The 24,051-nt window shown below is 43.6% G+C and overlaps 1 protein-coding gene and 1 pseudogene across 1 annotated transcript; both read left to right on the plus strand.

Moving 5' to 3' along the window:
- Window positions 1-2,691: 2,691 nt before the first annotated feature.
- Window positions 2,692-3,618, plus strand: LOC120648606 (glycine-rich cell wall structural protein 2-like). Its single transcript, XM_039925333.1, has one exon. The coding sequence runs from the start codon at window positions 2,731-2,733 to the stop codon at window positions 3,349-3,351; it is 621 nt and encodes a 206-aa protein (XP_039781267.1). The 5' UTR covers window positions 2,692-2,730; the 3' UTR covers window positions 3,352-3,618.
- A 2,638-nt stretch (window positions 3,619-6,256) lies between these two features.
- Window positions 6,257-13,282, plus strand: LOC120647858 (annotated as a pseudogene).
- Window positions 13,283-24,051: the final 10,769 nt, after the last annotated feature.

A 24,051-nucleotide genomic window follows, 5' to 3' on the forward strand; every position in this document is an offset into this window, starting at 1 on the left:
GTGCAACATGGTGAAGGCACTATACTTTGGCAGCAACTTAATTATTATGGCTGTGATAAAGCTGTACACATAAATACAAATACAAATGGCATGCATCACGCGCTGTTGCGAGGCTTCCAAGCAGAATCATCTTACGAATCACGAAAGGTTCCCTTCAAATTAGAAGATCGCGCTACCACGTGAATAGAAGCATCAAACTTGTGGCCGACACCTGCTGGTTTTTTTTTTGGGATTCTAAGTTTACCACTGAGTCCTATCATCCAGCAGTATACTTTTTCACTGCAATCGCATTGTAACTAAAATGGTTCTTACATACACGAATTATAACCAACGGAGAAAAACTGTACACAATCTGAAAATAGCATGCTAAAAAGTCGAGCTTTTGAGTTGTGTTTGGTTGAAATGTGACTTTTAAAAAAATTGCCATGAGTTGTGGGCTATAGACAAAATTGTTGTGAGGTGTGGGCTATGAGAAAGCCAAAAGCTGTTTGGTTGGGCAGCTGTTGCTTTTAAGAAAACTGTCAACTGGACTTCACATGTCATCCACAGCCCTGCTCAGCACTCTCCCTCTCTCAATGAAAAGCGGACCCCACTTGTCATCATCGTCTTCTTCCTTCCACGTCGGTCTTCCTTGATCTTGTGCGGTGGCAGAGCTCGTGCTCCCTGGATCTCGCGTGGCGGTAGCGACAGGGCTCGTACTCCCTTGATAAGATAAGGAAGGAGCAGTGAGGTCTCCAGAGGCACAGTCAGTCACCAAGCACCCATGCATCCCATTTCTCTTCTCAATTTACAGTATTTTGATTGACCTTAACATCTTTGCATGCTGCCTGCTGGTCCGCCGTTGTACGATGGCAGGGGTGGGTCCAGAATTTGGAAGGTGGGTACTCAAAATTTCAAGTAGTGCAAAAAATAAAAATTAGATAGCCCAAAGTACATATTATATTAGTAGCATGTAATTGAGTATCGATAACACAAATTACTTATAATTTGACATATAGATAATATACATACTAAACGATCAACATATTAAAGTGGGAATTATCAAAGTGAGAAAGAGGTCTAGACTGATTAGTGGGCCGACTTTTGGGCTATTTGGTCCATTTCGAGAAAGGAGGTGGGTTGGATGTTATTTTTTTATTTTTTCAATACACGTACATCTATATAATTATATATATACTTGATGTTATTTTTTAAAAATGGGTTTGAATACTAGGTGAGCTTGCCCTGTACGATTGGGTCTCCGGCGGGAGGCATGTTCGACCAGGGGCGGCACGGCATTAGCCTCACCGGTGGAGGTGTGGGGAGCTTGTCGGAGGAGGGACGGGGCAGCATGGGGATCTGTCCATGGCATGCCAGCGTAGGTGCGACGGGGCGGGATAAGGCGGCGTGGGGAGGACGAGCGAGTGGCCGGTCGGAGAGGGAGCAGCCGCGCGAACAGGAAGGAGCGATCTCGCGTGCCTATTCGATGCGGGGAGGGAAAAAATTGAACCGGTATGCACATAACACTTGGCAATGCGGATAATTTTGGGAAAGAGTTGCACTCCACACTCCATAGCCACTAAAAGAAGGTATTGGGGTGCTGCGTGAGTTGTATAGGCTTCAAAGCAGCTTTTGACTGTGGCTTTTGTCCGCCAAAAACTAAAAGCCAACCAAAGCCTTTTGGAACCAAACAGACCTGAAGCTTTTCCCCAAACTTTTATCCAAATTTTGCTAATCATCCAAGTAAATTATGTTGTCATTGCCTAGTAGAGTTTCTACAGGTAGGGTGCGTAAATCCAGCACACAACCTAAAATTTTCTTTAGATATACTAGCTTATCAACCCGTACTCCCACACAGACCTATTAGAATTAATATAAAAATAAAACATATAACTAATAATTATAATTTTATATCTCACGCCCTCTTCCATCTATGAATTATTCTAACACATACTCTAGAAAATGCATTTATCATTATCTAGTTGCAATAGATTTAATTTTGCATTACACCTCCATATGTATTTGATATATATTTAATTGAACAATTTATTTATGAATTGGCATTCTTATCTCTTCCATCATACATATAAATACATATGGTGATACATATCATGGTAGAATTTTATTTAAATAATAATATAAATAATATATTAATAATGATACAAATAGTAATTTAGAATTTTATATTGGTGCACTTTAATATTGTTTTTATAATAATATAATTTAGATTCGTATTTAGAGTTACTTTAACTTTTAATAATGACATAATTGGATATTTATATGCAAATTTAGAGGGTTATTTGGAGTACCTACCTAGAATTCTAGGTGGCTTGACATGAGGTTTCAAAAAGAGCCTCCAATTAGTAACCAGAACGCGGTCGTGAACTTCAATCATGTGTCTCCTTCATGATCACTTTGCAGATTAAGGTGTGCAGACTGACATCCTTTGAAACACAAGCAATGAAGTTGAAAACAGATACTTGTTCAACTATAAGGAATTAATTGACGAGCTAAGTCCCAGGAGCGAAAATCTTCCTCCAGAATCTCTCATTTATTGCACGTGATCAACATCAAGTGTACTATAGCTGAATAACTAATTATGCAAATAAGTGTGCAAATCATTCGTACAAATCCAAGCAGGGCTTCTATTAAGGTCCAGTACTATAAGTACCCACACCCAACCTCCCGCTCTGGCATTCATCTCACTTTCCACCAGTCCATATAGCTAGCTACCTAGCCTAGGCCGTCGCCATGGCAACCAGTAAGCTCTTGGCAATCGGCCTCATTGTCCTACTAGGCATTGGGTTAACAAATGCTATTAGGGTTGTAAACCACGCCACTGCTGATGGCCAAGCCGGTGGAGGTGGTGGAGCTAGCGGGTCCGGAACCAGCTACGGCACTGGCTCCGGCTACGGCTTCGGCGATGCCGAGGCCTACGACGGCAGCGCCCAATCTCCGACCAGCAACCACGCGTATGGCAGTGGATCTGGTGAAGGCGGCGGCCTTTGGCAAGGCCAGGACCAGTACGCGTCTGGCTATGGAGCTGGGGGTGCATCTGGTGTAGGCCACAGTGACTCGGGCAGCCGGAACACCGGTGGGGATGCAAATGCGAACGGAGCTGGTGGCGGCGGCGGCTCTGGTGGAAGCTACGGCAATGGTAGCGGATCTGGTGGTGGCAATGGAATCGGCCAAGGTGAAGGTCATAACTCTGGGCCCTATGGCTCGAGCTATGCTAATGGCGGTGGATCCGGAAATGGAAGCGGAGGTGGTCATGATGGTGGGTTCGGCAGCGGTTCTGGTGGCGGATCGGGGAACAGCGGCGGTTCTACAACAGGTTACAACGATGGTAGCAGCAATGGGTCAACGCCTTAAAATTCATGTGGTTGAATGATCTCATCCTAGGGCGGTCCAAATTTGTTCGCCGTGTAGTGTCGAGCTCAATGTTTCTTTCAGTAAGTCATGTGGTGGCATTTGTTAGCCGTCACTGATTAGTTCATTTGCAGTAATAATAATAATGTAAAAGATCTTCTTGCAATTGATGTGTAACGCATGTATTCGTTGCCATCTGCGAGATGGTCAAGCTAAATGTTGCTTTGATAAAGAAGTATTTTAAATATATAAGTTTATGTTGAGCATGCTCAGTCAATTGTTTTGCAACCAGTTTGCGAGGCACAGCTCTACATAGAGCATGTAGGACAAAATGAAATTTTTTAAAACAAACTAATAATAATAAAAATGCTTAGTCAAATACATACCTGCTTCAATAATTTGCTGGCTCTAAAATTTTTTGAAACAAAGAAGAAAATTGTCTTTTCGTGATCGATATCAAATAGACCCTTACGGTCATTTAGGACTTAGCCAAGATTGTCTTTTATAGAATTAAAGAAAAAAGAGATATTGTACACCTATGTCTGTGATCTAATATTATTCTAATATATTCAGTGATGAAAACGGGTTAGTTTATTTTGAATTTATTTGTGAATAGAAAATCCACCTTTTGGTAGAGGTGTAAACGAAAGGCAACATGGTCATTTTATTCTCCTTCTCCATTTGAATAAATCTGAAATGACAAACATGTGTGATCAGAGGGAGTATTAGTGATCTTTATCCTTTTCGTCACCTAGAGATATCGTGAAGATGTGTGTGTGTGTGTCTATATATATATATATCACATTTGTTATGTCATTTAAAAGCTGGAAAAGGGTGCAAAGCTAGCAAGCTGGTGGGAGCGGATCTTAAATAGAGGGAAATGAAACATTCGCTCCTCAAATAAAATTAAGGTTGTTTTAGCGTTGCTTTACGTCAAACTTCTGTAACTTTAATCAAGTATATAGAGAAACTACAACACCAAAATATTAATTTCATCAAATCCGTTATGAAATATGTCTAAGTTGATTTATTTGGCATAATATATATAGATGTCAATATATTTTCTATAAACTTGATTAGAGTTAGAGAGATTTAACTTGCAACAAAGATTTCATATACGAAATGTGCCATGGATCGAATCACATGTCTACATATAATTGATCATGCGAGACGGAGGTCCACACATACATGGAAAATATGGTAACAAAAACTGCTAATTCCAGTCTCATAAGTTGGTATTCAACATAGCTAGGGCTTGCCGTCGGTGGGAGCTAGATATTGGAAGAGAATTATCGTAGCGACATGGCGTTGGTGCGGATCTCGTCGCCCTGGAAAGAGTGACACAAACCATGCGTGCAAGCGTGCTCGAGATTTAATTTTCTTCGAGATGTGCTCTTCAATCGACTAAATAAAAGTGAACGCGAACCTTGCCTATGTAGGTCCATACTGAGTTAGTCAAACGAGAGAAGTAACCGACAGTGTGACTTCGATGCATTGCAGCTTGCTTGCTAGCTAGATCTAGATTTAGTCGGATCCAAACGATGGTATACTATTTCACGTTGCTGCTGACTTACGATTAATGGAGTAATGTTGATTTTTTTAGACATGGATGATATATTACCGACTTAAGACGTAGTACACCTCTTTTTGATCATGCATAATCTTTTAGAAATACAAAAATAATGTAACCAAGACATCAGAAACTTTAATATGATAAAAAGCAATTAAAAGAAAACAAAAAAAAATCAAAAGCTCTAGTTTGCAGTTTGAGTAACCCTCCTTTTGTGGCTTGTTTTAATGCTGGCTCCAAATGAACCAACTTCGTCAAAACGTACTACAGTGAATGTGGAATCGGCTACTGTTAATATCATCACGTCCATTATAATTCTCATAAGCAGTAAGGATATGTAGGATACGATTAGCCGCTTATTAAGACTTGAATTGTTGGACATGTGAATTACCCGCATGAAGTGTACCACCATGTAATTAGAGTCCTCCAATAACATTAATTATTCAGATGTGATAGATGCTCAGGCGAGGCAAGCAACGATGGTCTACTTTAATCGAGCATATCTACCTGGGAGAGACAAAGGTGGATCATGCTAATGAGAACTTCTAATGATCAGTTTGTGTGTACCACGTGAAGATGCATCAAACTGGGTTGCGCCGACAACAACGTAGTAACTTTATGAACTCTATGGTTCCGGCAAAAAAAAAAAAAAGCTCTATGCATGGTAGTGACTGCCAGGATGCATGGTTTAACTATGTTGTGCCCAAGGCTACAGAATCATGTTTACGGGCGGGGCACATGCCAAATTAATGCTCCAATTGCTTCAGCTCATGATGTTGCCACCCGGATACGCATCATACTATCAATTACATTGATTAGCATTAATCAAAGTATAATCAGACCTAGCTAGCTAGGCCCTGTTTGGTTTGGAAAGATTTGTAGCGCTAGTGAATAGTAACAAACTTTGACCATTAATTATGATGTCAAACAAAGTCAGTTTATAAAACCAACTTCAGAACCCATGCGCTAGTGACCCTGAAGAATCTAATGAGGCCTTTGACCGTGCGATTAGAGGATGGTTACTGTAGCATCACTACAGCTAATTATCGATTAATTACCGTCATTAGATTCGTCGCGAAAAGTTACACCCATCTCTAAAAAGATTTTACAAATAGACTTCATTTAGTACTTCATGCATGCAAGATCATTTTTTCGGAATGTGTGCGTGCTAGAATTCTAGCATTGCCAAACAAGGCCCTAGTACACAGATACGACTCGCAACATATGCATGTGATCGAGAAGTTCCAGCAGCAAGAAGCTTCACTATAAAAAATAATTCAACAGCAATTCACGCCACACCGACGTCCTATTAACATAATGAAGTACTGTGATAATGCTTTGGGCTGAACCACTATAAATCCCACCGCTGTCAAGTACCCCCCCATTCAGCTCATCTTCCACACTGTACTAAATCAAGCCAAAATGGCAAGCAGTAAGCTCTTTGCTATCGGCTTTCTCGTCCTCTTGGGTATTGGTTTATCCAAAGCAAGGGAGTTTAGCTGGGAGCACCCAGCAACCAGTGCCAACAGTCAGGGAGGGGGAGGAGGGGCAGGGGGAGGGTCCCCAAATGGTTACGGTTCTGGTTCTGGTTCCGGTTCCGGTTCTTCCGGGGCTAGTAATGCTCCAGGAGGGGTCTATGGGACTGGTGACTCGATGGCTAGTGGCGAAGGAGGTGGGGGCGGGGCTGGTTACAATGGAGGCCATGGAGCTGGTTCTGGATCTGCTTCAGGCAACGGCAACACCGTTGGCTTCTATGGTGGTGGGTTTTCAGGTTCTGCAGGTAGTGGCGGTGGCGGTGGCGAAGGAGGCGGCCCTCTGAATGGCAATGGCTCCGGTTCCGGGTCTGGATTTGGCACAGGGTCAGGTAATGTTCATGGCCCGTACGGTGGAAGCTCAGTGCGAAGTGGGGGAGGTGGCGGTGGCTCAGCTAGTGGTAGTGATGGTGGGTACGCCAACGGCAACGGAGGTGCATCTGGGTCTAGCTCCGGCCAGGGCGGTCAACCCTAAGCAAAAATTACGCAACTCCATAAATTAAACCCGTCATGGGGCTCATATCGTAGTTCACTCAGATGAGATGTCGCAACATGTGTTGATCCCAATAAAACTCCAATGAACCTTCAGGTTTAATTGTTGGTTATGCCCTGATTAACTGTGTTTGTAAGCCCTCGATCAATAATAATTGGAATTCTTATTTCTTGTATTATAGTTACAACTTTGATTGTTCTTTTATTTGAGAGCAAAATTTGATTGTTCATTCACCTGACATTAACATTGTACAATATCAGAGCGAGCTAGCACCAGTGTTGCTCATAGAAAGCTATGTTCGCATTTGCTTTCCTTCAAGCCAACCATTGTTCAGCTCAGTACCCTAGCGTTGGAATAGTTGGACCGGGCTTGTTGTTACTTGTTCGTGCCCCTCTATAATGGGTGTAAGGAACTTGGTCCAATTAGGCCATATATAGTTTGTGATTTTGATGATTGTATGACAACGTAATCAATGGAACTAATAAGTTTGAGATCAATTTGTAGGATTTCTAAGTTATATGGATGAAGTCCAAACCATATCCAAAATGTCCAATTCGTTGTCAAGGTGTCCAAATAACAGCCGAGACGAATTGGACGAGCATCAGCAGAAATTAAGTGACTGGCGAAACCGATGATATTAAAAATGAACGGGCAGTGCATTGGACTTTGCATTGCTAAGGCAAGTAAAGAACCAGCTAAAGCATCGGTTAAATCGATGCTACGAAAAAAAACGCGTCGGTGCATTCGACCGTGCAAGTGAAGGCCAAATGAAGAAGAGCCAGTGCGACCAGTTAAACCGACGCTGGGAATCAGAAACATTGGTGCAACGGTACAATCATTGTCCAGAGAGCATGTTTGATAAAAATGATTTATAAGAATAAGGTGTATGTGAATCTAGGGAAAATTACCGCACATACGTAATATTGAATAACTGGATTACTGAATACAAGCATCTGCTGAATATTTTCAACATGCAATATTTTCAACAACTAGTGATCCGCATCAAATCCAGAATTCATCCAATGTATAAAAAAGATCTGAATAGCTGGATCTCCGGGATACTGAATCCATCCAACGAAAAGTCCCAAAATCACCAAAAATATATGATAAAAATGCTGGATGTACAAAAAAGTAAATACTGAATAGCTGGATCTCCTTATTACCGAATCCAAGCATGTACATGGTGTGTTACTGAAAAATAATTCACCAAAAAATGCCGAATTGGGTTTGGGCCCATCTTCCTCTTCCTTCTCTTTTTCTTTTCCGTCTCTTGTTCTCTCACTGACATCTTTGGGCCGTATGGCGGCATATCTTCCTCTCTTTTATAGCTTGGTCCCACACGTCAGTGGCGGTTGGATCTGCTGCGGCTCCCTCCAGATCCGGTGTGGCTCAAGCATGTGTGTGTGCTCTGTGAGTGCATGTGAAAATGCCCTCAAGGCATTCGACGAAACGCCCCAACCGGCTCACCACGCCGCGAACGCGACGTTGCGGTGTGGACATGGCCACTGGATGCGACAGCGGCGGCGGCTCGAAGTAGGGCACATCGAGGCGAGACGAGGTTGATGGCGGCGGCGAAGCAAGGGTTTGGCCTTGCAGCCAGAATAGGGCCAAGGGCAATGGGTCCAGGTGACAGCGGGTTGGGCTTGGCTCGCCAGTGAGGCAGGGGTCCGGTGACGGCGAGCAGGACCAAAGGGCACGGCTCGACGGCGGCACAGCAAAGCACCGCAGTCAAGGACACGCGTGCATAGGCGAGCAAGGCGGCTAGGGTATGGCCTCTCGGCCAGGTCGGCATGACCGACCGGAGCATGGTCATGAGCTCGCGGGTCATTGGGAAGCTAGGGCCACGGCACGGCCGGTGGCATTAGACAAATGGTGATGGCGGGCAACGCCAGCGGCACGAGCGGGAGTGGTGTTCCCGGTGCCGGTGTGGTTTTTCACGGTGGCGAGGCTCACTGTGGCGCGCTAGAAGGGCGACGCTTTGACTTGGCCAGGCGCAGACTGACGCGCGCACGCGTGCTCCTAGTACGAGTGGTGCTCACGGCGTGGCGTTGCCGAGCGATCTCGGCTAGGCGGCGTAGTGGTTCTCACAGCGTTGGCTGAAAGGCGACGGCGGTTCGCAAGTTGTGACGCGGAGCGGCGTCGGGTCACCGGCAGCAGGAGGGTAACAAGGTGGGGTGGCAGCAACCTATCAGTGGGCTGAGTGAAGAAAGTGGGTGACGCCGTGACGAGTCGTTGCCGAGGCCGAGGCGGATCGAGGCCAAGGTCGCGCAACTACGCCAAACTTGATGATCGGGACGTAGGCGTGACGAAGCTCCGGCGACGGCGTCATCTTCTCCTCTCTCTCTCTCTCTCTCTCTCTCCATCCCCTTATCCTCTGCTCTGGCATCCCTATTCTCGATTAGTGGCGGTAGCGGAAAGGGGAAGGGTTCCCCGGGCTCTAGGGTTTCGGTAGGTGCTAGACTAGGGCTTAGGGGACACAGACGTTGAGGATTGACGCCGGGGCTCAAGGCGTGCGTGGGGGCTACGTGGCTCACATCCAGCGGCTCGGCACTAGGGCTTAGCGCGCGCGTTCAAGCATGGGAATGCGGCTCGCGGTGGGCTTTGCGGTGAGGCTGTTGCCTTGCTCTGTTGCGATATGGGGGCGGCGAGGTGATGCAGTGGTTGACGCAGGTAGGGAGTGGCGAAGTGGTTGGAGGTGGAAGAAAGCCGATAGATGGGGCCCACCTTTCAGCAGCTGGAGACGGCGAACGGGTGGAGCAGTGATGTGGGCTGGTGGGCTGGTGAGGCCAGCGTGAAGAGTAAAGCATGAAATGAAATGCATACCATACAACTCAAAAATCTGAGCATAAAAAGAAATGCATAGGTAGTTTCTGAGTTTGAAAAGTAGAATAATTCAAAAATCTGAGCTTCAAAGGAAAACGTAAACTAGCAAGTACATTGAATGTAACTAGCTTTTGCTTTTCATGACTACAATTGGTCTTGTTTTCAAAAAAGAAAAAAAGAAAATGATCTGAATAGTTTTGAAGAAGCATTTACGAAGAACTATGTGCCTCCCAAGATTCTGGGTATGAAAAAAAAGCAAATATGATTAAGGGCATATACACACATGAATTTAAAAAATAAGAATATAGCAAAATATCTCATATATTTGATTTTAAGGGTGAACAAAATTCCAATCTCGAAGATTACACTGCAATGTTATGAGGAAAAGGAGTTTATTAATTAAAAAATTGTAAAGAAAGAAAATATAAAATATTAATTTACAAGATCAAATGACTCACATTCATCTTTCTGAAGATAGAAATTATTTCAGCCCTTCCTTTGTTATGCTTGTTAAAAACTAGCTGAAACAACATTTTTTGTTTGCCTAAACCCTAACTAAACAAAAATTAAATGTTTGGAATAAAGTGAATAAATAAATATTTATTTTGTTCGCCTAAAAAATGATTGGCATAAAATTGAATAAATAATGTTTTACTAAGACAAAAAGTTGGGAAAAAACATTTTTGGAACAAACTGAAGAAATAAATCTTTGTTTTGTTCCCCTAAAGCAAATTATTGGCGAAAAAGGAAAATAATAATATTTTACTAAAAAAAAGTTTAAGAGAGTAGGAAGTGTTTAAATTAAATAAGAAATAAATGTTTGGAAAACATTGAAGAAAGTAAATATTTGTTGTCCTAAAACAAAGTTCTTATGTTTCCTATAAAACAATGTAGTGGTATAAAATTGAGTTGATCTGAAACAAAAAAAGAATAATAGTTTAAGAGAGTTAGAAATGTTTCAAGTAAACAAAAATCAATTTTTGTTTATTTTTAACTAAGAAAAAATTAAATGTTTGGAATAAAGTGTATAAACAAATATTTTTTTGAAAAGAATTATTGGCATGAAACTGAAAATAATAATGTTTTACTAAAACAAAAATTGATGTTTTGAATAAAGTGAAAAAATTAAATATTTGTTTTGTTCCCCTTAAACAAATTATTGCCATAAAAAAGTATAATAATAATAATGTTTTACTAAAACATAAAGTTTAAGAGAGTAGGAACATGTTTAAAGTAAACAAGCAATAAATGTTTGGAACAATAAATGTTTAAAATAAACCGCCGGCCACGTCGCCGATGCCACCGTTGACCACCTCGCCGCGCACTCGCCGACAAATTGTTTCATTGGAACAAATGGAATAAATTGTTGCATCGAAACAAATATAAAAAAAATTCAGTTGGAACCAATAGCACCTTTGGAACAAATTGTTTCATTGGAACAAATGAAACAAATTGTTGCATCGGAACAAATATTAGAATTTATTCCATGAAAAGAAAGAATATATGAAGAATAGAAATGGAAGAGATAAAAAGGAAAGGTGGAAACGATGAAAGAAATGAGAATTAAGAAGAAATAACAAATAAAATAGAAGTAAGAAATAGAAAAATAGAATGAAGAAATAAAAAGTAAATGAATAGGGGTTGCCGAGTGTCTATCTCTCACCATAGCCAGACAGATAGCATCGGTAGTAAAAGACCCAACCAACAAGCCACACGGGAGGGCCCATACCAATAAATTACAACAATAAATAGAATCAGCCCATTTAATGCGGCAACCTGCTTCGGCGACCGTAGCCATCGCAGCCACGCGCATGACTGCGATTATTTGCGGGGTCACGGGCGGGGTGTCCAGGCCGTTTCAATACATATTCGTATGATTTGGAACTTCAGGCTCTAGGTCATCGCCCGGTTTACCATTACCAGTTGCGAGTGCCCATTGTTCCGCTAGTAGGGTTTGCTGTGAACCTAAGCAATTATTTGACCGACTTCACCAGCAAGTTAGTTCACTTGACAAATAATATACATGTTTGAGTCATTCACCATATATATAAAGTTACAAATATGCAAAACTTTATGAGCTTTCCACCTTAATAAGTATGATACATACACGAGAATCTTCCTTTGAAAAAAGGTCTTGAAACCATACGCAAAGTAAAAGAAAACAAGCGGTAAAAAAGGAAGGTATGATTAAAGACCAAGCAAGCAGCTAGTCTCTTTCCAAGTTGAACCCGTTGTTGAAAAACAAATCGGTCCACGAAGCCCATGAAGGGATCTTCAAGCATCATCACTAAAGTAATGCATGGTCAAAAGATCAAGGTTTTAAGATATTTCAACCATGCATGGCCTCCGATCCAGCACTACAGATAACCACCGAACCTCCCATTAGCATTTCATCTCATATTTCCCTCTTCCCTCCATACACCTGCTAGCTAGCTTAGCTCGCCATGGCTGCCAGTAAGCTCTTAGCTGTTGCTCTTGTTGTCCTGTTAATAAGCATTGGATCAACCAATGCTATTAGGGTGGTAAACCATGCCACGACTGATGGCCAAGGCAGTGGTGGGGGCGGCGGTAGCGGAACCGGAAACACCTATGGCTCAGGCTCTGGATCTGGCTATGGCTCCGGCAATTCCTATGATAGCACTTCTCAGGATCCTAGCAACAGCTTCTCCTCTGCTAGTGGATCTGGTGAGGGTTCTGGTGGTGGCGGTTGGCAAGGTTATGATCAAGACGCCTCAGGTTACGGAGTCGGGGGTGCATCTAGCTCAGGCCATGGTGACACAGGTGAAGTTTACAGTAATGGGGTTCCATATGCAAATGGACGTGGGGGACGGCGGTGGCTCCGGAGGAAGTTTCGGCAATGGCCAAGGGTATGGTGATGGGTCAGGGAATGGGCAAGGTTCTGCCTACAGCAATGGACCATACGGTTCAAGCAACGCAGATAGTGGTGGAAGCGGAGGTGGAAGGGGTGGTGGTAATGATGGTGGATTTGGCCGTGGTTTTGGCAAGGGGTCGGGAAAAAGCATTGGAGCTACTTGGGGTGCCTTCTACAATGATGACATTGTCAGGGAACCACCACCACAAGCGGTTGGCCAACCACCAGAGGCCATTGGTGACAGCTTCAGCGAACCACTGCAGGCGGTCAGTGAATCACCACAGGCGGTTAGCGAACCCCCACAGGCCATTGGTGATAGTGTTAGCGAACCACCACAGGCCGTCAGCGAACCACCAGTGGCTTATTAAAATGTCTTTTATTTTGGAGCAATGTCAGCCTCTGGGTGACATGTTTGTAGTTGTTCCGTATTGTTTGAGCTTATATATTTTTCTACAAATAAATCATGCCATCTGTTAGTTACAACTTACGTCTAGGTTGTTGCTAATAAAATGTGGGTATGATGCATGCTGACCGATGTCGCAAAGCATGTTTTAGTTGTAATTCCTTAATCCATGGATATGAATGCTTTGCTTTGATCAAGAAGTAATGGAATCTGATTTGCTTGGATATTAAAAGCGCAATCATCTATTTTTATTGTGTTCATGGTTCTCCTTGTTCTGATCTTTGTAACTTTGTTGAAGGCTCATTGTCGTATATGCAGCCTCAGGAGGAACGCCTAAAATTTTGTTTCAAAAGGAGTGAGAAATAACCAAGAATTAATCTAATTGAGAATATATCATTTTTTGTTGAATTTCATGAACATCTAAGCTAATTTTTTGTTCAACCAAATAATTTCATCTGGTTAGAAAAAAATAAAAAATTGTACACATATGTTAAGGTAATAATCTCTCTTAAGATTTTGTGATGCATACTAAACATGACTTTTAAATATGGGAACATATTAGGTGCAAACTAACATCTGCGTGCAAACTTGAAAACTTCAATTTGAGCCATCAGATCAACATTCAAGGGGAAGGCCGCAGGAGAGTGAGAGGGGGGATTTGCAAAAGTATGATTACCCAACCAAGGGCGGGTCCAGATTGTAAACTTACCCAATCTCTCATGCCCCTTGGATGTTGATCTGATGATCCAGATTGAAGTTTCCATAGTTTGCACGGTGAGATTGGTTTGCACCTAATACGTTCCCTTTAAATATTGTCTTATTGTTGTGATGTCCCTTTAAGTAATTCAAGAGTTGTTTGGATTCAAGTGCTAATAGCCTAAAATGCTAAACTTTAAAACTAGTCTATCCAAACAGAAGCGCTACTAATAGAGTGGGCTAAACTTTAGCCCAGACTCAAAAATTATAGAAGAATGTATGAATGCCAATATGTGTGCTCATTCAACTTTAGTCCATCCAATCAGACCCTCAACCACAAAATCATCGTTAGTGAGTTTACCGTTCATACGAACTAGATGCGGCTATGTTGTGTCCCCTTTTACAATAGCAACCTCCTCCTCCCTACAAGAGACGGCCCACTAAAAGTTGTACTAGTTGGTACGTTAGAAACTTTCTCAACAAGGCGTCTGTCTCCTCGGCAGATAAGGCCTTGAAGAGGTTTTCTGTCTCTGCTAGAGCAAAGATCGGGGATGTATCGCGGATGCATGATGAGGACGCAAAGTTGAACAGCGCGAGCAGCTCGCTGTTTGTCTTCCAGGCGATGCTGATCGGATTGCCTATCTTGTAGACTAAAAAAGTAAGAATGATGCATCATGTGTCCATATCCATGGCACTGTACTTTTTTTTTTTGACAAAGGGCATGCCACTCTGCACTGTACTACTGCTAGTGCTATTGTAAACTCTAGCATGTGAGCATCTCTGTTATGGGCCTTATGTCGGGAGGCGTCGTCCGCTTTTTTTTAGATAAAGGAAATATCTTCGGCCTCTGCAGCTGCACATAGCCAAATTTGTACAAAATTCTCAGCACACAAGCTAATAAAATAGAGCGAAGAGTATACAAACAACTTGAAGAAATTAAAAGGCAAAGTCTATTATTGCTTCTCCATCCATTCATAGCAAAGATATACAAGGCGACGACCTCCAATGCCTTGCTCGCCAAACAGATAGTCTTCTTTGTATCCTCACGCTGTAGCGGGGACGAAAATCGCAGTCAATACGCTCCCCTGAAGACAGCCTACATAAATGAGATAAATATTTTTTTTCTCAAAAAATAAATCGTTACGTGTATACACCATATCGCTCACATAAGAACTGCAGACCCCAACAAAAATTAAACTTCTTTATTTCTTGCTTATGCCTGTTAACCAATTTCTAAGCATATATGTTATTAATTTTGGTGGGGTTAACTCAGTGGCTACATGAACAACTCTCCAAATGGTCTTAGCATGTTGACAATTAAAGAAGAGGTGTTGAATTATTTCACTAAGATCACAGAAGCAACATTTTTTTATTCACAGACCAGTTTCTCTTAGCTAAGTTGTCCTTAGTTAACATAACACCTCATTGAAGGTACCAAAGGAAAATCTTTATTTTTAAAGAAATCTTCAGCTTTCATAAAAATTTATTAATGAAGGGTGTATCTTGATTTATAAGGTTAGACCGTACTATAAAATTGTCATGTCTATGCAAGTCTCGGGTAAAAATATCCCTCCTCCCATCTGAAAGCTAGTAAGTGGATATTTTAGCTACAAGGTTATTCCATATAGTCATTTTATGTCCAACTAAAGCTCTTCTAAAAAGAGATATTCAATGGCACTTGATTCATAACATTTGCCACGGTAACTTAGGATAATAGACTATATTATATCGGCGTCGTCCGCTCTGGCTGGCGGCCCGGTTTGCTGTACACGGCCCGGCCTTGGCAATTTTTTGTTCTGATGCACGTAGAAAGCTGTGCTGGGCCCAATACCTGGCGCCCACAAAGCTGCCCCGAGCCCACCCAGCACCAGCAAGCGGGGCGCCGCTAGTGCTAGGCTCCCGACAAATCCGCCACCGCAATTCAGTCGCTGTCACCGCGAGGGAAAAGGGACGCGGTGCCGTGCCGTGCCCATGGCATGCAGACCTCCCGTACGTACGTGACCAGACCAGACAGGCGCCGCGACACCACCACGACGACGACGACGTCCGCCCGCGGCGCGCGCTGTTGCTCGCCAGCTACTACCTGATTGCTTGCCCTTGACGACGTGACTCCCACCACCACCGCCCCCCGACCCGGGACACCTAACGCCGCGCACTCAGGCCGCGCGCCGTGCGCGCGCGTCCCCGGCTGCCACCACACTAAACCACATGCACGGCGGCCGCTCCCACGTCACCTCGATCGGCTGCTGGGCTACTCGGCACCACACGCCGACGACCGATCTAACGCGACATCGGCTGGCACGCACACCCTTTTTACTTTTTTTTAGCTACCTCTCTCGTCGCGGCGCGCGCGCGCTCTGGCGGCGTGTGCGTCCAAGAGCTAGGCGCCCGAAACGTTAGGCGCGCGCCCGCAGACATGTCGCTGTTGCCCACCAGCATGTCGTCGCCTAGGCCGGCCGGCCGGGGTGCGTACGTCGTGGTGAGTGGGCTTAGCGTGGTGTGTTTGTGGTTGGTTGGGCTTCAGCTTTCCCGCGCGCGTGGACCTACAGGATCCATCGTCGTGCGTGCTGTTGACACTTTTCTGGTCAACACATCGGAGCGCCAGCACGCGCGGATCGCAACGATCAATCACCAGCGGTCTTCAGACGGCGACCGGTCAGACCGGCCGGTCAGACCGGCCGCTCCAACCGGTCAGACCGGCCGCTCCAACCGGTCAGGCCAGTTGAAGGTAGAAATGCGCGAAGACCTAGAAACTCGAGCTCGGGAGGGACCCGTCGGAGCTTGAAGATCTAGGGTTGCCTTGAGGTCGGCAGGCCACTCAAGATGCGCTAGAACGCCGTAGAGACGAGCAAAGAACAGCAAAGGGGTTGGAAAAGATTAGGGTTTGAGATATTGAGTAAAGAGAATAGTTTTTGATTCAATTGTGGTTAGAAAACCCTCAATCGGCCGCAGCCTTTATATTTTATAGGCCGGGGAGAACGCACCCCTTCCAAATCGGGTTATAATAAGACTCTTAACACGAAATCCTAACCCTACTCGGATTATAGGCCCAGACCGGTCTGACCGGTCTGCCCAACCGGTGAGACCGGTCGGCCTCGGTTATTGCCAATTTTGGCCTCCAACATATGCCTCCCTGCCTTTTTGGTGAGCTAGGCAAGCCAAAAAGCAAATACCTAAATATGCTCTAAGAATATAGAATTACAAATCCAGCACTGGTCTAAAAATAATGATAAGGGCGATATCCAAATACCGGCTATCTTCATCTTCAAGCGATTTGTCAAATACTTGGGTAGTATTTCTTCAAATATCTTTCATTTAGTGCTCTGGGTAGACGTTCTCCTTGCAGCGTCTCCACCATATAAGAATTTCCGAAGATAACCTTCACAATCTTGTATGGACCTTCCCAACATGGCGACCACTTGCCAAACTTATTGCTCTTTGTCCCAAAAGGCAGAATTGTCTTCCAAACCAGCTCACCAACTTGAAAAGATTTAGCTTTTACCTTTTTGTTGTAAACTCTAGCCACCCGAAGCTTATCCTTTTCAATTTCCTTCAAAATTTGTAACCGCTTGTCGCTTACTTCATCAATATTATCCATCATCAAGTCATGATAATCAACAGGGGAAAGGTCATTTTGTTTAGCGAATCTATAAGCGTCCAGATTTACCTCAATGGGTAAAACGGCCTCTTAACCATAAACAAGCTCAAAAGTAGTAACTTTAGTAGCACCATGTTTAAATATACGATGAGCCCATAATGCTTCGGATAAAACCTCATGCCACCTCTTAGGATTCTCTTCTATCTTTTTCTTGATGAGCCTTATCAAAATTTTGTTACTAGACTCAACCTGACCATTGCCCTGAACATAATATAGAGATGAATTGAGTATCTTAATTTTGTAAGATTCGACAAATTCTCGTACCTCCTTTGAAATAAATGACGAAATTTGATCCGTTGTCAAAGTTTGAGGAATGTCGAATCTATGAATAATATGCTCCGTAATGAATTCAATTACATATCTATGTTTCATATTCTTCAAAGGTACCGCTTCGGTCCATTTAGTAAAATAATCCGTCGCCACCAACACGAAGCGATGCCCCTTTGAAGAAGGAGGGTTAATTTGATCAATGAAATCCAAACCCCATCATCTGAATGGCCAAGGCTTAATAATAGGATGCAATAACACAGCAGGCACCAACTGAATATCACCAAACCGCTGACATTCTTAACATTCTTTATAATACCTAAGACAATCCGAAATCATACTTGGCCAAATAAAATCCGGCTCTCCTAAGCAACCACTTCATTTTAGGAGCCGATTGATGTGTACCACAGATGCCTTCATACACTTCTCCCATAGCAACACGGTCCTGATCGGTACCCAAACACTTGAGAACAACATCATCGGCGGTTCGACGATAAAGCTCATCATCAACCAAAATATATTTAAATGACAAATGCCGAATATTTCTTTCTGCACCACGTCCAGGGTCCTTTAAATATGATATGATAGGCACCCTCCAATCTTTCACTTCGGCCTCAACCTTTGGAGTAGCCTCTTCGGCCGAATTGTTGTTCATGCCGCCCTCAGCGGTCAGACCGGTCTCTACACTGGTCAGACCGGTCGGAGCGGTCAGACCGGTCTCAGCGACCAGTCGGACCGGTTCGTCCAAAACTAGTGACTCGGCTTTAAATCGCATCGGCTTTCTAATGTTCAAATATTTCTTCGTCATATTATAGCCTGATGCTTGTTGAGCCAGAGCATTAGCCTTTTCATTATCTTCTCTTGGAATATGTCGAATTACAAATTCATCAAAGCAAGAGATAATATCAAGGCATTTATCAAGATATGCATTTAAAGCTCCATTGTAGTATTGGCATACCTTGGATACTTGCTGCACCACTAGAAGTAAATCACCAAAGGCTTCAACATGCCTCACGCCCATGGATTGCAAAAACTCCAAGCCAAATAGAAGTGCTTCATATTCAGCTTGATTGTTTGTGCAAAATTCTTCCGATCGGTTTGATAACTCAAAAACAACACCACTTGGAGAGATGAGAACATTACCAATGCTAACTCCTCTCCCATCATCACAAACCGATCCATCAAAGTATAATTTTCAAGGTGTACAAGTAATATAGCCGACATCCAAATCATGCTCATCATTAACCCGATGTTCAACAATAAAATCCGCTATAATTTGACCTTTTACGGATTTCAAAGACTCATAGGCCAAATCATATTCTACAAGTGCATAAGCCCATTTGCCGATTCTTCCACTCAAAATCGGCTTTTGTAACATATACTAAATAACATCGGCTTGACAAGTTGCTATGCATATACTAGATAACAAATAATGCCTCAAGTTGGTACAAGCATAGTACAAAGATAAGCACAACTTTTCAATAAATGTATACCATGTTTCCGCGTCAACAAACCGTCGGCTCAAATAAGTAATAATATACTCCTTCTCTTCGGTCTCTTGAGTCAAAACAGCACCAATAATTTTATCTTTTGCAGCCTTAAGCACCGGCGGCGAAGATAAATAATTCTTAATCTTCTCAAATGACTCTTACTGTTCTGCCCCCAAGTAAATTCGGCTTCTCTTTTAACCGAAAAATAGGAGTAAAAGAATCAATCTTCCCGGACAAATTAAATATAAATGTCCTCAAGTAATTCACCTTGCCCAAGAATTTCTGTAAATCCTTCTTACAAATTGGAGCCTCAATATGCTTCATGGCTTCAACTCGCTTTGGATCAGTTTCTATGCCTCTCTCATGAATAATAAAATCCAAGAACTTTCCAGCCGATACTCCAAAAGCACATTTGAGTGAATTCATCTTCAAACCATATCGACGCATCCTTTCAAGAGCCAACCTTAAATCAACCAAATGACTTCCCAAACCGGCCGATTTAATCACAATATCATCAATATAAACTTCCAACATAACACCAAGCAAATCATGGAAAATCAAATTCATAGCTCTTTGATAAGTAGCACCGGCATTTTTCAAACCAAAAGTCATGACAACCCACTCAAATAAACTGATAAATCCAGGACATCTAAAGGCCGTTTTAGACATGTCCTCTTCGGCCATAAATATTTTATTGTAACCAGCATTACCATCAAGAAGACTAATAACACGATGTCCGGAAGCTTCATTAATCAATATATCGGCAATAGGCATAGGATATTCATCTTTAGGAGTAGCTTTATTAAGATTTCTGAAATCAATACACACTCTAATCTTGCCCGAATCTTTCTTCTCAACGGGCACAATATTAGAGATCCACTCCGCATACCGACAGGACCGAATAAATCCAGCTTTTAACAAGCGATTAATTTTTTTTAATTTGGTCATTCATAGCAGGATTAAATCGCCTAGCAGGTTGTTATAAGGTCTAAAACCAACCTTAATTGGCAGCCGATGCTCAACCAAATCACGACTCAAGCTAGGCATTTCAGAATAACTCCATGCAAATCAATCCACATACTCTTTCAATAACTTTATTAAGTCGGCTTTATATTCAGCCGATAGATTTGCATTTACAAAAGTTGGCCTAGGAACACTACCATATCTAATATCTACATTTTCTAAAGGATCAGCCGACGTAAACCCCTGGCCTAACTTATCCATGTCTTCAATGTCTTCAATGGCCTCGCACATATCATTCATCCGCGACCGATAGTGCTCAATCCTCTCCACCAACCAGTCTGTGTCAGACCGGTCTGACTAGTTAGACTGACCGGTCGGCTCTGTGTGCCGATCTGATGACCGGTCGGTCTGACCGGTCTTGCTTGAGTTGCTTGCTGCACTCATTTTATCTACAATAATGTAGCCGATTCTCCATCAGCTTTAGAGTAGTAGGCACGAACCCGTCCTTGGTGCAACTGATCTACTCGAAATCAGACAAATCCAATCCTGATAAGCACTTGATGTCATCATGCACCCCAAGAGTGTTGGAATCGGTGGTTGCAATGAAGGACGAAATGTCGCCATGGACCAACTCAATCTCATTGCCGATCCATTGAATAAGAATTTGATGCAAGGTAGAAGACACACATTGATTGGCATGAATCCAATCACGTCCAAGTATCAAGCTGAAATTACCTTGCACCTCAAAGACGAAGAAGGCTGTTGCTAGCGTCTTGCTCCCCCACAGTCAACTCCATGGAAGCCACCCCTTTAGCACCAATAGGATTGCCTCCACCCACGCCGCTGACCGTCATGTTCGTCTTGATCAGCTCTTCATCCGTCCCTCCGAGTTTCTTGTATAATGAATAGGGCATCAAATTCACAATTGCCCCTCCATCAACAAGCATGCGAGAAATCGGCCTCCCATTAATGTGTCCCCTCATATAAAGGGCTTTCAAGTGATTGTCCGATATCTTTGGCTTCTGGAATACGGCCTCGCATGGCCCGAAATCCAGAATAGCTGCTTCCTCCTCCTCCGAAACAGCATAGTACTCTTCGGAGAAATGCACAATATTTATCTCTATGTTGCTGTGCACTAGAGAAGCCTCATAATCCACAAGTTCCTCATCACCCAAAGCTACAGGAACTACTGGAACTTCATCGCGTGAAGCCGAAGTAGTTGCTTCGGCTTTCTGCTCAACAACAGGCTCGACCGGTCTGACCGGTTGCACCTAGCGGTCAGACCGTTCCTTTGCACCGGTCAGACTGGTCACCTGAGGCGGTTCGACCGGTCCTATTGACCGCACAGTGGGCTTATCCCGCAATTCTTTGCCCTGAGGAATCATTGGCCGATATTTATTAAAGTGCTCAACTCTGAGCTTCTCGGCCTCTTGCTCCTTCTACTCCTAGCGCCTCAAGTGCTGCAACCTCCTCTTTTGTGAGTGGCTTAAATCCGGCGGGCACCACCTAGGTTGACGATACTTGCTTGCCGAGCTGCTGCTACTGGCCTCATGATCATTGGCCAACACACACTTCTGGGGATCAGTTTGGGCTGACTTGCCAAACACCATCGGCTTCTTTCCAACATCTTTGACCACCACGTTTACATCACCGATTTTCACGACATCATCGGCAGTGGTTTTCCCAGAATCCACTTGCATAGGCTGCACATCCTCCTCCTTCTTTGAGACATGGTATTCTTGCCTTGGAGGATAAGACTGGACCAGTCTCTGCTGAGACCGGTCTGACCAGTGCAGCATGCTGCTGCTGACCAGATTGGCCCGGGCCCAATCGGTCATGCACCGACATTCTGGAGCCTTCCCCCAGATAATGTGGAGGATAAGGCATGGGGAAGCACTGCATCCAGACTCCTTCGTGTTCCCACACCGGATTTGTAGCATTTGATGCCGGATGCATCCATGGCATGGTAGCATATGCCTTCTGTGGTGGGAACACAGTGACGACATCACCTCTGCGTTTGTTTGGCCCTTCCCTTATTGGAGAACCACCTCGACCTGGGGGTGACCAAGACCTCTTTTTTAGTGGCCGATCTTGTTGAACGGCCTTTGTGTACTTATTCAGAAGCTGGCCAAAGGTTGGTTTCTGAGCAACAATCCTTCCATGGACCTTTGGCACATTCTGCTTCCAAGTACCCTCTTCCGGGCGCTTGGGCTTGAAAGTCCTTGGTCGACCCTGGGGCTGACCGGTCGGTGAAATCGGTCTGACCGGTCGGTCCTGGACAGCAGGCCGACTTGCAGCAGCAGAAAAACTTTCTTGCCCCCCGGGCACATGAGTTTTGACAGTAATTTTTTATTAGCTCCTTGCCATCAGGAGCCTTTTTCAGAACCACTTCCCTGGATAGAATCTTGTCATTGACATTCTTCGGCCTTGTTTCACCAATCACCACATTCTTGCCTTCCACCCCCTTCGGCTTGTTCCGGTCGAAGCAGCACCTTTGCATTGCTCAGATCAATGGTATGTGTGTTGGTGTGAACAGGGAACGGTGTCTTATCAACTTTCATCTCAGGAAATATCAATCGTCCTTCATTCATAGCCGATTGAACCTGGCGACGGAATACATTGCAATCATTAGTCGCTTGAGAATGAGAATTATGAAATTTACAATAAGCTCGCCGTTTTAACTCCTCAAGCGGCGGTATAACATGAGTAATCTTAATACGTCCTAAACGCAACAATTCATCAAATATACGATCGCATTTAGAAACATCAAACGTAAATTTCATCTCTTCCTTCCGATTCTTTTGAACCGGCTTAAGTGATGCACACGAAGAAGGTTTGGCCGCCGATGGCCAAACAAATTCAGTAGTGTAAACCTCTTTATCATCATCGCTCGACGAATCAGAATCATACACAACAACATGGGTATTTGAACGATGAGGCTTATATGCATCTTTAGAATTTTTAAACTTAGTCTCTTGGCTCATAGCTCGAAGTTGCAAACCATTAATAGAATAATAAACAAGACCTTCGAGTTTCTCCTTAAGATGTGAACGTAAACCACCAAGAACAATTTCAGCTAAATTCTTTTCAGGAATATTCAAATTGAAACATCATTTTTTAATATCTTTAAATCTTTTAAAGTAGTCTGAGACTGATTCATCTCGGTCTTGCCTAACCGATGTCAAATCTGTTATCTTTGCTTCATTATCCCCATTATAAAAATGATCATGAAATTTTTGTTTTAATTCGTTCCAAGATTGGACCGAATTTGGAGGCAATGAAGCAAACCAAGAAAAAGCTATTCCAGTCAAAGATAACGAAGACAATCGAACTCGTAAAGAGTTACTGGAACTAGCCTCACCAAGCTGAGCCACATATTGACTTACATATTCCCAAGTTGACCGATTATCATCTCCACTGAACTTAATAAAATCAGGAACCCTCCACCCCAAAGGGTAAGGGACTAAATCAAAAGCATTGGGGTACGGTCGCTGATATAAGCGGCTTTTACTAGGGGCTAACCCTAATTGACTTAGCTCGCTTCTAAAAAGTTGGCTCAGATCTTCTTTTATTTTAATTAGATCGGCCTTATAACTTTCAGCATTCGATGTTTGAGCACCAGAACCTAGACGATTCACTGCTGGGGCAGTATCACTCGTCGTCCATACCACATTGTGAGGACTATTTCTAGTTAAATCATCCCAAACATCTTGTGGCATAGCAGATGGGAAAGGTGGCTCGCCATATGATTTGGTAGTATATGGCGGAACAAAGTCCTCCAATTCATTAGTTCGGCCAGTAGCAGCCGAACTTGGAATTGGCGCGAACGCGGGAGTGGACGCCGAGGCCAGCACCATGGCGCCGGTCTGACCGCACCTGCCGCCGAGGCAGCGGTCTGACCGGTCGATGCAACCGGTCCAACCGGTTCAGCCGTGG

Source organism: Panicum virgatum, chromosome 9K (assembly GCF_016808335.1).
Source record: "Panicum virgatum strain AP13 chromosome 9K, P.virgatum_v5, whole genome shotgun sequence".
Taxonomy (NCBI): domain Eukaryota; kingdom Viridiplantae; phylum Streptophyta; class Magnoliopsida; order Poales; family Poaceae; genus Panicum; species Panicum virgatum.

What these genes read in the sequence shown, in the direction of transcription:
- LOC120648606 (XM_039925333.1), top strand. Translation starts at nt 2,731, where the DNA reads ATGGCAACCAGTAAGCTCTTGGCAATCGGCCTCATTGTCCTACTAGGC.